This window comes from Otolemur garnettii, unplaced genomic scaffold (assembly GCF_000181295.1).
Source record: "Otolemur garnettii isolate 467f Iridium unplaced genomic scaffold, OtoGar3 scaffold00034, whole genome shotgun sequence".
Lineage (NCBI taxonomy): Eukaryota > Metazoa > Chordata > Mammalia > Primates > Galagidae > Otolemur > Otolemur garnettii.
The window spans coordinates 10,658,876-10,676,926 of NW_003852429.1; the positions used below are offsets into that span (position 1 = coordinate 10,658,876).

At 41.4% G+C, this 18,051-nt stretch overlaps 1 protein-coding gene across 1 annotated transcript in view; it reads left to right on the forward strand.

Annotated features, from left to right (window-relative positions):
* ITGBL1 (integrin subunit beta like 1) overlaps window positions 1–18,051 on the forward strand; it is a 225,319-nt gene that overhangs the window by 202,194 nt on the left and 5,074 nt on the right. The window contains exons 7-8 of the mRNA XM_003789634.2: window positions 6,144–6,260; window positions 15,176–15,322. Of these exons, the coding sequence (XP_003789682.1) occupies window positions 6,144–6,260; window positions 15,176–15,322 (264 nt within the window). The remainder of the gene's footprint in view (window positions 1–6,143; window positions 6,261–15,175; window positions 15,323–18,051) is intronic.

Sequence of the window (18,051 nt, forward strand, 5' to 3'; positions counted from 1 at the left end):
GTGTTGAATGAGTAACTGAGGGAGTGATCAAGGTAATTCAGGCACTCAGGATTGTGAGTCCTGCTGAACTTTTCAGAAGCAAGAGCACATGTGTGTTCTCTGTGAGGTATAATCTGAAGGCTGCTTCCTCCAGCTGGACACCCCAGGGTGCACGTTCAGGGTAGAAAGAATGTGAGCGCACGTGTGTGAGTGTGTGAGTGCACGTGTGTGTGAGTGTGTGTGAATGTGTGTGAGTGCGCGTGTGTGTGTGAGTGTGTGTGAACATGTGTGAGCGTGTGCGTGTGTGTGTGAATGTGTGTGAGTGCTTGTGTGTGTGTGAGTGTGTGTGCGTGTGTGTGAGTGTGTGTGAATATGTGTGAGCGCGTGCGTGTGTGTGAGTGTGTGTGTCTTGCATATTTGGTTCTGGAGATGATTTCCACGTACCACAGTGGCAGTTTAGGTCCATGCCTCCACCCCATCTTGTCTGAAACTTCCAGATTTTCACTCCTTTGCAAATGCACAGCCCTATCACTGGTGATAAGGAAGAGCAGGCTCAGTGGGTCCTCAGTGAAGAAGGATTGTACTGATTAGTTATCGGCGCTCTCTCCTGACCCCTAATCCACGAGGTGAGAGGGCAGTGGCATCTTCCTGTGCATCTCTGCCTCTAGCATTTTGTTGCCAGTCCCTGCTGGTTTGAAGGTGGGGCCCTTGATGGGAGGAGCTGAAATAAGGTCAGAGGAAGGCAAGTCAAAGTCTAAAATGGGAGATATTTTGGGTGGTAAAGATTATGCAAGAAGAAGAATCCAAGAAGAAAATATTTGGAAAAAGAAGGAAGGTGTGACTGAGGGTTGGGTTGAAATGAGAGTGGAATTTTGAGAACAGCAGACAACTCTTTTTGAGAACTTAGCTTCTCGAAACGTTGCACCTGCATTTGTGCCACACAAGGCTCTTTCCTTTTCTTTTTTTCATCTGAGTTTTGTGAGACTCTCCCCAACCTGTTAGAATGAGACAGTTCTAGCGAAAGGTCTTCTTTTCCTCCTCCTCCTTCTCTTAACTGCTCTGAAGATTAATCTCTTCCATATGCCACCCATATAGAGAGAAAGAGATGATAATTTATTTGTCATGGATTAGGTAGAGATAATTTTTGAGACAGTCTCTTGTCAGTGGGAGAGGGCGCTGTGATTTGTAGGTGAGTCTGGTCTGGTTTCAGACAGATAGGCAAGTGCTAATTATCTGATAAAACCAAAACAGGGTTTTATTACCAGAATTATTTTTATATATAAAATAATAGATGCATGCAATATTGTTCAAAAATACACATAACATTCTGAAATGTTAAGCTTCCTCTTTTTAGTGATTGGTTTTAGGATTCTGGGATAATTTTATAGACACACACACGCACACAGGGTCCGTAAAGTTCATGTGCAAGTTAAAATTCCACACTATTTTAAGTTACACATGAACTTTGTGAGAAGTCTCATTTTAAACTTAGGCTTAAGATGAAAGCTCCTCCCACCAAGGTCTCGTAAAGATAAAGCCTAAACTTAGGCTTAAGTTTAAAATGAGAGACTGTCCTGGGAACTTTTAACTCTCTTGTATTTTATAAAACAGTTATTACAAGTATGTTGACCTTTTAGTTTCATATTAGTAGTCCTTTTTATTATAAAGTCAGTAATTCACTGAAAACAACAAAGCAGTTACATCACTCAACTTTTTTATTTGTAGTTGATACTTAGTGAAGTGATATTAGCTCTATAGAGTAGCAGGAAGTATAGAATTAATATTTCTTTTCTTCAGCAGTACACTCCCATACCTATTCAAGTACATTATACAACATTTTTTTAAATATTTGTTGAATTTTATATAAGAAATATTTTGTAGAAAGTGAATCAGAGTTTTTAATTTTTAATCTAGTTCTTATAGTATAGAAAAATGTGCTCTAGGGTAAACGTATGTGCATCTTTGAAAGAAAATTTTATCTTAATCTTTTAATGTATCTTAATGGTTGTGAGAAATCATAAATTTAAAGACATTTTAATTAAATGGAATATATTTTATTTGTTAAAATGAGTGGGCATAGAGTTGTAAACTGTGCTTTTCGTCAAGTTTTTAGCTTAGCGTTTTTCTGTATTTTACAAAAGTTACATATCAAATTTGAAATGTTTAACTGAAATGTATTTTGGCCAGACTTTCTAGATATCTGCCTTAGTTCATTCTTCTTCTTTGCTAGTGTATAATTAATTTTAAAATATAATTCATAGGGATTGTGGTCATTTGTAGAATAATAGCACTGGACTTTTGTATGCATCTAAAGATTATCTACTTTATTAAAATGTAATAGGAGGATGTAGATGTAATATAAAGTTCAGATAAGTTTTGGTTGGGTGACACTGATGATGTTGACAGAATTAATTTATTCTCACACAGTTATTTTGATCCTCTTTTCTGTCTGTTTCTGCAATGTCATCTTACAGATTACTTGCTTTGTTTTTATTTCTTTAGGTATCGCTCTTTCTTTTTCTTTTTGGATTTTTCTTTAAATATGTTGTATAAAAAAGCACTTAGTAATAGGAATGTAGACTTCCATTATCCTCCTTTCTTATCTGTGAGATTATTAATTGGATAGTCATTTGAGAAGCTACAGTTATATCTTCAAATAGTAACAACATCATTTAGTAAATAAAGGAAAAGGTTGGACTCAATTTCCTTTAGAAAGCATCAATAAATCTATCTGTGAACACCTTTCAGTTAAATCAGTGGAGAGCTTAGTTGGCTGCTCACGAGGTTCAGATCTCACTATTAGTCTGAAACACAGAGGGCTGACTATTTTTGATAGGTTCAGTTATCCACTCATTTATTATAAAATGTGCATTCAGCGCTCTACTAGCGGTGTGGACACAGAGCTATGGGACATGCAGCACTTTTCCCAGGTAACCCAACAGGAAGGTTTCGGAGTGGAAATTGTAACTCTGGGTAAGATTTTACTGTGAAAGTGGGAGAGTGCGCACCACAGGGCAGACAGGGCAGATGAGCAAAGTCGCTAACGTGTACGCCAGGATGCCTAGAGGAAAGGTGAGCTGGACCAAGTGAGTCCAATGTGAGGAATCACATGAAGCCATCAGAAGATTTATGCAAGGCAATTACATAATCATAGGTATGGTTTTGGAAAGTGGAGTTTTAAAAAATATCCAATGTACTCAGTCCTACTATGAAACTAATTTATAGCTTTCATATGAAAGCTAAAACCCAATTATACCCCAAGAATAGGAGGCTATAAGGGAGGGGAAGTGAGGGAGGAGGATCAGGGGAGGGAGGGTGATTGGTGGGACCAACCTGCGGGGCATCTCACAAGCATACATGTGAAACTTACTAAATGTAGAATATAAATGGCTTAGTACAATAACTAAGAAAATGCCGTGAAGGCTATGTTAACCAGTTTGATGAAAATATTTCAAATGGTATATAAAACCAGCACATTGTACCCCATGACTGCATTAATGTACACAGTAATGATTTAATAAAAAAAAAAAAACTTTGAAATTGAATGGAGGAGAATAGTTAAGTAAAAGAGGAAACAATCAAATATGCCATCAGTTTTTTTTTTTTGATTCAGTGACAAGATTGGATGATGGTTATATTCTTCTAGATAAAGGACCCAGGGAGAAGAGTAGGTTTGTGGTTAGAGATGTTGAATATTCTGTAGAACGTATTTAATTGATCTAACAGTGGGAAACTCAAATTAAGGTCTTCAGGCAACTGAAAACAAATATGTATTCTGAGGGAGATATGCCATTTCAAGTTCAAGTTCTACTGCTAAAGCTCTTACATAGTGTAAATATTACTAAACCATATATACAAGATTCTTGTTTAAATGTATCCATTCAATATTCTTCAATTCAAAACATCACAAGTACACATATGTACAGCTACTTCTGTATTTGTGAAGGTTCATGAGGAGGTTGGTGCAAGTATCATGAATTTGGTGAAATTTACTTTTGACCTTGAATAAGTTTGGAAATTTATCTCGCAAGTATACAGAAGTGACTGTGACTTGCAGTAATTCTGATAAATACATACAACCTAAAACTTAAAAACAGGCTCTGTCTTTGTAACTGGAAATGCTTACCTCTTTAGAGTCATGCAGGTGACTACTGTGGTTTCCCACGTCTATCAACTGTCCTGGACCACATCTGATGGTTCTGTAGTTTATCTTTTTCTTCCCACAGTCTGCATTATTGGAATTATTTGCAAATCCACCTATGAAGGGGGTGAGTGTTTATGTGTAGGTGACTGAAGCTCAGAAAATCTAGATTCTGACACAAACACTGCCAGTATATAATTATCTGGTCTTGGTCACATCATTTAGCCCCAGTTCCCTCAGCCATCAAATAAACTGAAGGAAGCTGTAGATTCTCCTGACATTTTACAAAAAAAATGTGCGTTGGTAAAATTTCCAAAGAAAGATCTGAAGCTACCAGTTAGGATTCTTGATCGCAAACAACAGAGACCAACTTCATTAACTGGGTTTTTAAAAAAGATTCCATTAGGAAGGTTTAGGTTCAGAATGCAGCTCTGAGCCATCAGCGCCTATAGCAACCTGGAGCAGCGAGGCACTGCCAGGAAGGAGTCAGTGCCGCTGCCATCACTTCTGAGTGTCAGCTGCCATGTGCTGAGGCTGCTGCTCCGGGACAACCCTCTGTGTGCTCGTGCACCCTACTCTGCCACAGGCTGTGTGCCTTTGCTTTCACCCTCAAGAATCAAAGTCCTGACCAAGAGCATCTGGTGTGTCCCTGTGTCCCTGTTCTGGCCACCAGGGTATAGGAATGGGAGGAGGGGTGCCTCCTGTTGAACTTGGGAATCCCTCCAAGAAGAAGGAGCAATCAATGGAAGGGCAGCCAGAACGACACTGTTTATTTCCCTGTCTTCCACCAGACTCTCAAAGGGACTGTGACCTCACTGCTTCTGCCAGAAGGGATTGTGAATCACTGTGTTAGATGATCTTTAATTACATCTCGGAAATTATATGATTCTAAATACTAATTTTTCTTTCCTCCATCATCTACCAACTCAGAATTTCCTTAACAAGATACAAGTTCAGCAACCGAATGACTAACAACATTGCAGGGTTGGCCCTGAAGTGTCTTGTGATCATTCAGTGGGTGTGTAATTATGATGGTCGGGCTAGTGACAGAGAATAACAGATGTCTTAGAGCGCTGTCACCCAACGGAATTTCTGGCAAACCCACACCAATTCCCCTTACAAAAGGGATTTACTTTCCCATGTAGGCTCCTCATGCTGCAGGGCAGTATATTAAGAGGCGTATGGTTTATGCTTAGGGGGCACAAACCGTAAAGGTCAGGAGGATGGACAGAAATTCTGAGTCTGTTCCTTACTAGCTGGATCACGTGGCGAGTTACTTGGCCTCAATATGTCTTCACTTAGTAAAATGGTAGTAATAATGCTATTCAGTGTTTTGTTTTCATTTTGAAAACAAAATGATATAGTACACAGAATTATCGTGTTTGACACATAGTTACATCTCAAAAATAATGCTGAAAATCATCCTAATAGTACTTGCTAAGGGATTCCCAAATGAGGAGACAAATTCATTCAAAAGATATTTATACTTTTAAATTTTAAGTCAAGAATAATAAAGACGTTTACATCACATGCTTTGACATATGTTTCATGTTAAAATTGAGTTCTATAAACTATAAAATTACTACATGTAATCACTAAAATTTCACATTGAAATGTGCCTCATGAACTTTTTTTTCCCCTTGTGGTAGATAGACCCCCCCAAAAAAACGCATTATGCTGAATTACATAAAAATATATATAAGTCATTCCATTATGTTAAATGGCATCATCAGACTAAGTTGAATAAGAAAGCTGGAGAGTTTCCTAACTGAATTATTCTTCAAGATGAATGAAACAACCAAGAGAAGAAAGGACGTCTAATCTGGTGATGGTCCTCTCTGCTCCGTCTCCTAGGCTTTTGTTCTTAACCTTCAGCTGACCTCAGGGAGATTAAAAAGTTATTTGTCTGTTATCGGACACAGCCTAGAACTGGTCCAGGGGTTCTGGGTTTAAGGTTACTCGTGTGTCCTTGGAAACCTTAGTGACTCTCCCAGTGAGTGTGCTGTGTCTTAATACTCCCCAGGTAAATGCGAATGCGGAAAATGCACCTGCTACCCTCCAGGAGACCGCAGGGTGTACGGCAAGACCTGTGAGTGTGACGACCGCCGCTGTGAGGACCTCGAGGGCGTGGTCTGTGGAGGTAAGGGTTGCTCCCAGCTTGTGCCATCAGAATGCCACTTGCTTCCCCGCCACTCTTCTACTTATTCCTGTTGTTTCAGTCACTCTTTAAAAAAAGGTGAATATCCGTAGAGTGTTGGACCCGAAAGCCATCTACAGTTAGGTTTATAATGACTTTTATGTCCTTGAACTCTTGATTTGGGGGTTGCATACCAATAAACAATCATTGACTCTAAGGTAAGTACTGAGAACTGAGATACGTTACAATAGGGACAGGTTTTCCTGCCAGTCAGAACTCTCACATGATTTCTTTCCTCATAGGCACTCATGGGGAAAGCATCATCCACACCTTGAGAAAGTAGTGAGGTTACCCTCTACGCTGAGCTACTAAATCACAAGAGCTCTACGCTCAGTTTCCGTGGTGGCTGTCAGACCCAAACAAGAGCCGACTGAACGTAACAAACTGTCCAGATAATGAATAAGGCAGAGAGAGGGTCGGGAGTCAGCAAAGGTAACCACAAAAATGAGGGTCCCAGAAACCGAATGCTGACCTGAGTGCCATCCAGGTGAAGGAATGTGGGTCAACGTTATTCTTGTCTTCCAGTCTTGAAAAACTTCACTTTGTATAGACTGATGTGTGCAGATTATAGCACCTTCAGGTTTTCAGAACAGTTGAAGTGAACTGAGCACAGACTCACATTAAAAGGATATATTTCTATTTCTTTGAGACAATTATTATAATGCATTGGACACTGTTATAGGGCAAAAAACCAGACTGAAAGTCTTGCCCATGGGAGGCTGGGACACCATCCATCCAACATCTGTATCCATCACTCCCTCTAGCAGTCATCTGTCTGCCTGTTCTCTCGCTAACCAACTTTAAAATACATAATTACAATTTGACTAAGAATATCTTCTTCTTTTCCTTCTCTGTGAAGCAAGGGAAAGAGCCATTTTACATATCTGTTGTGCTGAATGTATTCTTTTATGCCATCATCATGGAAGCCCCTCTAAGGAATTATTTCTCCTCTATTCATTTCATATATGGAAAATTGACTGAGGTGGGAGAGGATAACGTGCCATTACTAAAAAGTGTCAGATCCAGGGTTTGAGCTCTGACGTTCAGTTCACAGATCTGTCCCTCTGCACGGTTTTCCCAAGAGTAATGCTAGATTGTTTTTACATTACATGAATATTATTTTTAGGTTAGATCCTCTCCTCACTGGTGTTAATTGCTAGAAAAGGTCTCACTAGATTTTAGTCTTTTTTGTTTGTTAAGAACGTTACATGTATTAACTTATTTAGTATTCATAACAATATATATAAATCCTGCCTGGCACCTTGGAAGTACCACATACATGTCCCAGATCCTTTTTTTTTTTCTTTTTTTGAGACAGAGTCTTACTTTGTTGCCTTCAGACAGAGTGCTATGGTGTCATAGCTCCTAGCAACCTCAAACGCTTGGGCTCAAGTGATTCTCTTACCTCAGCCTCCCAACTAGCTGGGAGGACAGGTGCTTGCCAGAATGCCTGGCTATTTTTCATTTTTTATCGAGACAGGGTCTCTTTCTAGCTCAGGCTGGGGTTGAACTCCTGAGCCCAGGCCATCCACCTGCCTTGGTGTCCCAGAGTACTGGGCTTACAGGTGTGAGCCACCACACCTGTCCCCAGCTCCTCTTAGTCATGTCCTCGTCTCTCTGATGTGCCGTGTTTACCTCACGTGGTCCTCTTTGCCCAACTTCTTTGGTGACATGGTAGGAAATGGTCAATTCTGTAGAAACCTCTTACAATTCTGCAATCATTATATTATATAAGGGCTGTCCAGAAGGTATCCAGTCACATATGTCTCTATTTTTCATAGCACATGGCTGGATACTCTCTAGACAGCCCTTGTGTCTTTCCTCCTTGAATCTCTCTCTATCTCCAATTTTGGGGGGAGGAAATAAAAAATGAACACAAATCTATTAGATGAGATCAAATAGTATCAGAGTGAGATGACATCTCACAAAGTGACGTTGTTTGACTAATTCTCAGCGTTGTATATTCTCAGCTTTGCATGTCCACACTCTTCAGCTTGTCAGCCTGCATAGAACTATCTCAGGGGGAAAGGACTTCCATGAACCAAACTTGTAGAAGACCAATGTATAAACCAGAACACCAGTTACTTGATTTACAATGAGAAATACAGTTGTTCCCAGAAATTAAAACTCCTTATAGAAAGAATCTGTAGGAAATCAGTTCCTGAAATAAGGGTTGGTTATAAGCAATTTATTTGTAAAGTGAAGGAAATAGTAGTAGGGAGGTTGAAAGTGCGGCAGAAAAGGGAAGGGGCTGATAAAATTTGTATCATCCATCTACTTCCCGTTTATGGGCAACTAGAACTTCTTCCCAAGCAGGGTGTGAACCCTTGGGAGCCTGTGTAAAATGCACAATTCTTACATACACATCCCTTGCTGGTTACAGACTAATTCTAGGAGGCATTAATTCTCCTGCGAGTCATATTCAGTTGTTATAGACTATCCATGGACCCTCTGAAAACATCGTCATTAACCACAGAAGTTTACGTAAGTCATAAATGTGTGCTTTGCTCATCCAGTAAGTCACACTGGAAAAGCATGCTTTGTGCAGGGATAGTCCCTAAGATCTGTTGATTTTTACTGTATATGATTTTAAGGTTCCACAAAGAAAATGTCCTCACACGCTGGCCTGTGTGTATTTTATCGGTATAGGCAAATGTAAGCTTAATCACAGACCACCCTCCTGCACTCCGTGTACCCGGGGTGAGACTAAGAAATAAACTCATTGCTTTTCTTCTTCCATCCATGCTCCCAAAATAGCTGCCCGTGAGTCCAATTAAAGAAACAAGAAGGGATAATGAAGAGCCACCTCTTAATTACACAATCAGTTCACAATTCTCTGGGGAGTGCTTTAGTTCGGAGCTGCAATTTGAAGGGAATAATGCAGCCGGGAGTGCGAATCCAGGGACTCCAGGAGTTCTAGCTAAGGCCTCCCCTTTCTTAGATGGACAGTACGGTCAGCAGGTGGTTGGGTCCAGATTACATCTTAAAATCACAAACCTCTCTCCTGAATTTGTAACTGCATCAGTTATCTGTGCTGGACTGAAGATGAAGAATGCAAATCATTCTGCAGGTTGCATTGCAGTGATGACGGCGAAGTGGCTGCCTGAGCTCCATCAGTGTCCTTGAACCCCATCTGTCTTCCTCTCTGCTCTGCCCTGCCAGTGTAATTTTTATTGTCATGCTCATAAACAGCCTCCAGTTGTGTCTTTCTTCCAGGGGACAGAAAATGGGAAAGAAAAGGACAAAGGGAGAACAACACATGCTGGCTAAGTCTGTCCCATTTCCTTTGGAAATCTCACCCAGGAGATAGTCTCTGATTTCTCATTCATTAGAAACCCTAGGAAGTATGTAGGTCAAAGGAAGCCTGGGTAGGGTGGCGTCCATGGCTCAAAGGAGTAGGGCACTGGCCACATATACCAGAGGTGGCAGGTTCAAACCCAGCCCCGGCCAAAAAGAAAGAAAAAATAGAAGCCTGGGTAGCCAAACACTTTTCAGATGGATGAATTATCACCTCCCTGAAAAGAGAAACAAGGTTTTTTGTTTTTGTTTTTGTTTTTTTAAGTAATAACGAATGAAGATATTGAGTGGACATTGTTTGATATCTGGTTCAGTAGTACCCATTCATAGGTCAGTTTCCTAACTGACAACCATCATCACAGTATTTTAAAGAAATGTACGTAAAAGCCAATGAACTTAAAATGAACTCGGAAAAGCTCATTATCTAGAAGAGCACTGTCCAACAGAACTTTCAGAGATCTATATCCTCATTAGTCAGTGCAATAGCCACTGGCCCACATGTGACGTTTTGGCACTTAAAATGTGATTAGTGAGGCTGTGAAGTTAATTTTTAAATTTTACCTAACGTTAATAAATTTAAACAGTCATAAGTGGCTAGTGACTGCTGTTATGCTGGACAACACAGGTCCAGAGCATTCTTGATCAGTGTCTTGGTGGGGGGAAGGGAATAGAGCTGGAAGGAAAGTCCCTGGTGGTGGTGTCTGATGCAAGGAGGGAAGTGTCTGGGAGAGGACGGATGGGGTCATTCTATATCCGGATAATTCTTTGCTTTGTGAAGACTGGGAAGTCAGGTGAAGGCAGAGTGAGTGCATTTCCAGTGGTTCGTTGACTTGTCCTCTTTCCAGTTTCCTTCTGTAGTGATAAGTTGTCTTACTACATGCAGATGACTGCCAGATGACTTGCCACTAAGCAGAGACGTCCTTCTCAGTTAGACAATTGGCCAACGGCTCTGCCACCTCCAAGTCTTCTAGTCATAGGCTTCCATAACAGTCATACATGGCAACAGAAGACTCAGCAAAACCTGACTGAAACTGCTTCTGTACCCCCATTTTTTAACTCAGATTTTCAGGAACATTTCACTCAGTAGGCTTCCTTTATGAGGTCCTCTCCTTGTCATCTGATGAGACAACACGTTCTTATTCTTTTCCTCCTTCCTTACCTAATGCTCCTTGTCTGGCTTCCCTTTCCCTTCAATATTGATATTTCCCAAACCGTATGCACTGGGTGGCCTCATTTGCTTCTAAAGCACTAGGTGCCTTCAACTTTTGTACATTCCAGGTGCATGTTCTGGGAACCCAGCCCCAGTCTGTGCTGAACATCAGCTTCTTCAGCTGCTGCTTGACCTCGGTATTTGTTTGTCTTAAGAGATCTCACACACAGGGTTTAACACAGAGCTGATTTTCTGCCCTCAACTCCTCCCTTTGGAAGCTGATATATCTAATGAGCAGCATCATTATTCGTGCTATTTTTCTTGCCACAACCGATTGAGTATCATGGCCCGTAGGTGTAGGCGCCACCACCACCATATATCTCCACAGTTCTCCTCGTTTCCCTGCCTCGGCCCTCCTTTCAAGTCTCCACCTTGTTCACTAGGAGCACCCCCACAATGGCGGCCTCTCACCTCTCTACTCACTTCCTCCCGGCACACCTCCATCCATCCCACCCAGTTGCCAAAATGAATTTTCAAAATGTCAATTGTATCACATCACTCCCTTCCTCAATAGTCTCCTGTTAGTTCTCATTCTCTTAACATAAATTTAAATTCCTTACCAAGATTAAACCATTTTTATGCTCTTATTTCAGAATATCTCTCCAACTTTATTATTCCATCTTTTTAACTTCTTATTCTTCAAACTCATTGACCTTCTTTCACTGCCTATAGCATGCCAAGTTCTTTCTTGTCTCAAGGACTTTTCATTAGCATTTCTAGGCTCTGTTTCTAGAACATTGGCTCTCTGCCTCCTTCTCATCCCTTGAGTGTCATCCTTTGACTACCCTAGTTATCAGTGGTTTCTCTATTGCTCTGTACTAGCATCTTCTTTCAGGCTTCTAAAAATCAGAGGTATTTGTTTATTTATTGCTCCTTGTTTTCTTCCCTAGTATACTGCAAGTACCAGGAAGACAAAGCCAATGCCTATTTCATTCACTGTCATATCCTAGACTATTAATATAATGCCTGGTACACAGCAAATATATCTTGAATGGGTGACTAAGTTTGTACAGTTTACAAAGAAGATATTTTTGAAAGTTGTTTTTTATTAATTTTAAGTAAAAGGAGGTTGTATAAATTGCTAGTCAAAACATTGAAATACCAGTGCATTTTGATGATTGTATGGGCCAGATGCTAACTTAACTTGGCAGAAGGATGTGATAAATGAGCTAATAAATGAAAATCCATCTCCTATTTTCTTGCATATAATTTTGTATTAAATGCTTTCAGGATTCATTGAGTTATTATTAATGATATCTTAAATCAAAAGCAGAATATCTTCCTCTGCAGCAGAGATCAAATGATGCCAATTATATCAAATTAATGACAGTTCTTATCAACCCAGAGTCAGCAAGAAACATTAGCATTTGAAAAGTTCGTAGCTCAATGGGCCCACTACCAGAAGCTAGCTTGCTTTCTTTCTTTCTTTCTTTCTTCTCCAGAATATCTGCTTTCAAAGATTACAACATTTAACTAACTACTTGAGAAGAATTGTACTTTAAGTAGACTTTGATTCTATTGGAGAAGTCAAGATATAATCAATTTGATAACTAGTTATTGCATAGATAGCTCTTAGAGAACCAATTCTCTATCTTGGCTTTACTCTACAGAAAGTAGAAATAAAACAGCAACTTATGAACTTACCATTACATTTCATTATGTTTAAATGAAAGTCCATTCACCAAAGAACCTAGAATAACATGTTCTAGAATCAGTTCAGGGCTCTCAGTTTGTATTTATGGGGAATAAATGAGAATATTTTGTAAAGGCAACCTCAGCCTACTACAGAAGTTTTTGAAGATCCACTGTGTCTAAGGCAGGGTGCTTGGCACTCTGGAGACTGTTGTGCTGAATCAGAAGTAATTCTCACTGTCAAGGAATTCAGTCAAGTAATGGATTTATTTTATAAATAACTATCGTGGAAAACAGAACAGTTCCACAGGAGGTGAAGAAATCATGTGAAATTCAGAGAAGTGGCAATGAGTTTTACCCAGAGATATTTGGAAGCTTTTCATGAATTGTAGCTTACTTTCGCTGAGCTTTGAAAATTAAGTAGGACTCAAATGTGTCGAGTAGGAGAAAGGTATTCCTGTAGAGAGGTCAAAAGTGTGAGAAATGTACAGAGAACAATGGGTATGTCCGTTTGGGCAAAGGGAAAAGAGAAAGAATAAGATTGGAAAAGAAGCCTTGGGCTCTGTTTTTTAGGAACCTAAAATATAACAAGGATGATTTATGTCATAAGCATTAGGGAAACATGCAGGACCAGAGATCAGGGATGTTACATGAGCAGGGTTGTGCTGTGGGACTCAGTGAGCAAGAACATTGGAGAGAGATGTGATGGGCAGGTTTCTCCGAGTTCATGATGGTGATCTAAATGTGTTGGAGGTACCTTCAACAGACATGGCAACATTTGCACGAAGGGAATAAAGAGCATTCAAATGTGACTCAAAACATTTTGAACTAGTTTCCTACAGGGTAGATGTGCTATTGAAAGAAATAAGAAGACAGATGCACCTTTGGAAAGAAAATCAGATAACTACATCGGAGAGTATTAATTGGGGATGTTAATAGAACATAAAGTACAAATTATGAGAATGGAGCTGGCTGGAGATACAGCCCTGTGGTCATTGTGGTTATCAGAAATCTTATGGTTTGATAAATTTTTAAAAGGAGAAATTGTAGCAAGATAAAAGAAGACTATTGAATATGGTCAATAAGAAGATACCAACATTTATCGGGTCAGAAAACAGGTAGAAGAATGCACAGAGACAAAGGAGGAGGTTTGAATGGGGCAAGGACAGTCCCATGTCATGAATACCAAGAGAGAAGAGACTTGTAAGACGAAAATGCCAAATGTGCATCTTCAAATGATGCAGTGGTTGAAAGAGATAGGAATTAAGAAAAGTCTTCTAAGTGTCTCTCTTTCTAATATGAAGTACAGACACATAGGGGAAAGTGTGGGCACTGGAGTCAGGTTCTCATCTGTGTGGCTGAACTATGTGTGTGATGTGAAGTGAAATTACTTAGTCCTTCTGAGGCTCAGTTGCCTGTCTGTAAAATGGTGATAACACCCATTATCCCCACAGACTCAAAGGGCTGGGATAGCAATAAATTCAGTATGTGGCCTTAGGGAGAAGAGGCTGGTTATGGAGGTCTCTCTATGAACCAAGTCTGCCCCCTATTCACCTCCACTAACTGCCAGGTGATCATGTGGGAGAACTATCTCCAGGATTCAAGGGCGGTCACATCAAATTAATTATAACTGTGACTTGCAAACCACTGAGTTTGGGCCACTTGTTTTTCCTATGAAGAGCTGAATTTAGTGGGGGAAAAGTGAAGCTAGGTTTACTTTTGAAGTTCCCTCCAGGGTGAATGGTTGAGGGAAAAACAGTGTCATGAACAGCTTCTGAAACTCTGATCAGCCTGAATGATGAGGATATTTGTCCCGGGAAGGAGACCAGGGACCACTGTGGCTTGATTTTTATCCCTTAGCATTGCTTAGCACAATGCTCTGTTCATAATACATAGCAGGTCTTTGCCAGGCAAATAGCTGAATCAGGGCCACCCTGCTGTAAGGCCGTGCATGAATCGGGAGAAGAAACAAAGCGTTGAATGGAACAAGGAATTAAAATGAAAGTTCATACAATCTAATGGGGTGTTGGTACCAACAACTAAATAGGTATAGATACAATGTTGCATTTAAGAAGATAAACATCTGGAAAACCAGAAGCCAATGTCAGGAGCCGCCCTGCCAAAAAAAAAAAAAAAAGGAAAAATGTACCAGATGTGAATCTAGATCTGATGTTGTTTTTAAACTTTATGCAGTAATACAGAGACACCTTCACTTACACTATGTCTGCTCTACTGGTAAGTAGAAAGGTACACACAGTAATTGAATACCAAATGCCGTTCATATGGAAGTCAGCCTTTTGTTTTTATTAGTAAGCAATAGGAGGGCAATCAATAAATGCTGCAAGCAGTGGTGACGTGCCTGGCCTTGCTAATCGGATGTCCTGGTGCACACGAAGAATCACACCAAGACTCCATAGTGATAAAATGCAAATGAGGAGAGACTTTGTGTCCAGAAAGGATGGTGTAATTCTGTCTTAAATTATTTCAGGGTCCCTTTCTCTCACGTCCATTTTCTATGCTGCATTCCAATTTATTACGTTAAACTAGAACTCTGTTGTGGAGTTCCTTGAAACAATTACATGCCAAATTGACCGTGCATAAAGGACAATGCATGTTTGATAGGAAATGAGGTCCCATGGTCTATGCGTTTTAAAACCCTGCCTCAGCTCCGTATTCACCCACCCTCTCATCTCACCCCCACCCTGTGGTTGCTTCCCAGGCCACGGCACGTGTTCCTGTGGCCGCTGCGTTTGTGAGAGCGGGTGGTTTGGGAAGCTCTGCCAGCATCCGCGGAAGTGTGACATGACGGAGGAACAAAGCAGGAGTCTGTGTGAATCAGCAGATGGCATATTGTGCTCAGGGAAGGGTGAGTATCTCTGCGGGAGCCGGGCTGGATTCCTGCTCTGACACGGAGCAGCAACTAGCAGCCATCTTTTCCAGAAAGAAAACCATGTGGGTCAGCCTGCTCCAGGCCTGACGCCTGAAGGTTAACCGTGGGAAGTTCTGCAGCTGAGAAAATGAGATGCACAAGAGAAGGTTCATGCACAGAGCCCCTCAGCCACGTGTGTGCTAAGTTCTTGCTAAATGAAACAGAATTAATAATTTTATAAGGAATAAGGGCAACAGAATGTGCCAGATACTGAAGGGGCCCTCCTCCCCCATGCACAGAAAGGCAAAAGGCCCATCATTGAATTCACCTCTGAAAAGCACAGCCCAGAACAGCAGAAAAGTGATCACTAGTGTCTGAGATGCCAAAAATATGACTTGGAATTTCTGGGGCTAAATTTTATAGATGTGTGTGGTGAAAGGGAGAGTTGGCAGTGTGAGTACGATGGAAGAGGAGAGTACATATTTAGTTTCATAAAAAATAAAAGAAAAAGGATATGGGTCCTACAAATCTGGTGCAATTTTCTTTGACCTAAATATTACCAACTATTCCAAGCAAATGCATGTAACCTGATATTAAAAAATAGATAATAATTCAACAAAGAAAAAAATGTTTACCAAATGGTAACAACACACAAGTTGGTGGGAGGGAAGCCACTGATCCAGTCAGGCCTTCCCTAATTCCTTCCTCCACACCTGCAGGAGCAGGAAAACTAGAACAGATTGGATTCTGAGCACAGGAGACTGGCAGATTGAATGCTGGATGTCTTGCTCTTGACGTTTCTGTGTGATATTCTGGAAGGGACTTGGGGACCTGCTATCATGGTGCATATGGCACTGCCTGGGGGCTGCTGTATTCCTTCTGCCAGTGCCAAGGAGGACACCTGTGGGTGGCCCTCAAGGACCTGGGAGTTGGGGCTCCTTTCAGGCCTCCTCTTAGCCCCGTGGCCTCTGTGCAGAACAGACAACCCCTCGTTTGGGACAAGGCACCACTCTAGCTGAAGTTTCATTTATCCTGAGACATTCCCTGGGTCAGGAGGAGCACTGAGATAACTTTCTGAAGAAAACAGACCAGGGGCCCCGAAGAGTGTTAACAAAGAGCTCCAGCAGTGACGCCGCCTCCGGGGTGAAGCAGGTCTGTGTGGCAGGTGTGCCAAGGGTCACGTGTCCTCTAAACAGTGGCTGTTGCTTTTCCCATGATGCAAGGCCAGTGATTTCAGGTTGAGAGACTTTTGGACACAACTTGAGACGTGAAAGAGGATGGATGCTGTGATACCTGTGGAGCCAGGAGGAAAGTTGAAAATGGGTACTAACGTGCTTATTTCAATAGCTAACAGGGTCCTGGGTTTCTAGGAACTCTGTGTACCAGACTTTCTGTTTACAGAGCTCCGGCCAGGAGGCCCTGCCTCCAACTTAATGCTGTTACAGCAGGCAGGTGGCACTTAAATGCATTAAGAGCAATCACTTTGTTCTCTGTTTGTTCTCCCATCAAATTCAATTGAATTCCAAGCCCTAAACAAATCTTCTACCAGCTCTGTTCTCAGGGGGCCTTGGCAACTGGCAACTGGAAACTCCTGCCTTGGCTTCAAGCTGTGCTGAGAAAACCAAAAGGTGGGAGAAAAGGTTAAAAGGAAGAGACTAAGGGACAGCATTGGGGAGAAAGAGATTCATGAAGAACAGCAGGAAAAAGGCAGCGATGAAATTAAACTGAAGTAGGGGAGGATAAGAGAGATGTTATCAGCTCAGAGGAGAATGTTCTGTGTATAAAAAATAATGAGAATGATTAAATTTTTTGAATCAGATATTCTCCTTTCTGAGCATAACTCCTCACCTAGAGCTGTAAACTTTAGATACGTTTTTACTTGGTTTTCCTAAACAGCTTTTAGTTTGTGTGTGCCTGCGTGCAGCCATGGTGTGTGTGTGTTTGTATGTGCACTGGACACACTGTCACATCATTAACACTGTCCATCAGCGGTCTTCCTGAAGTCACGTCTAGTGGTAAGTTCAGGAGGAATGCACAAAGCTGTCTGCAGCTGTGGGAAATCACAGCCTGCCAGCTCCTAAGCCAGAGGTTCTCAACCTTTTTAATGCCGCGGCCGGCCCTTTAATACAGTTCCTGTTGAGAACCGCTCTTTTCATGCAAAAGAGTTGTTTAATTTCAAGAAATAGATATCCTTATTCAAGTGATTATAGTCTGAGGAAAAAAATTTTCAGCATCATAAAGGTAGAAAATAAAAAAAATAAGTTGACTAAATATTGACCCAAAGGCATTTCCTCAAGACCAAACCAAACTGAAAAAAAATCTCTCTAGTTAATGCGTTTTCAAATTATTTGCTCCGTGTGGTGGAAATATATCCAGAGATCAATGGAAGGCTGAAAGCATATTTGTCTAAAGGATAGAGAGTTTCAGAATCTTTAAACTCAAGGGGGGATTCACAGTTGGATGCCCAGCTGGTGGTTGGGGCTCCTGCTGCGGCAGCAGCTGGGGCTGGGGCGGGGGCAGCATCTGAGGCTGGGGCGGGGGCAGCAACTGGGGCTGGGGCGGGGGCAGCAGCTGGGGTGGGGCGGGGACAGCATCTGAGGCTGGGCCTGGGGCAGCAGCTGGGGCTGGGGTGGGGGCAGCATCTGAGGCTGGGCCTGGGGCAGCAGCTGCTCCTAGGCTCTTTTCTTTCCTGCAGTTCTGGAGACACCAGTGCTGGGTTACAGAGA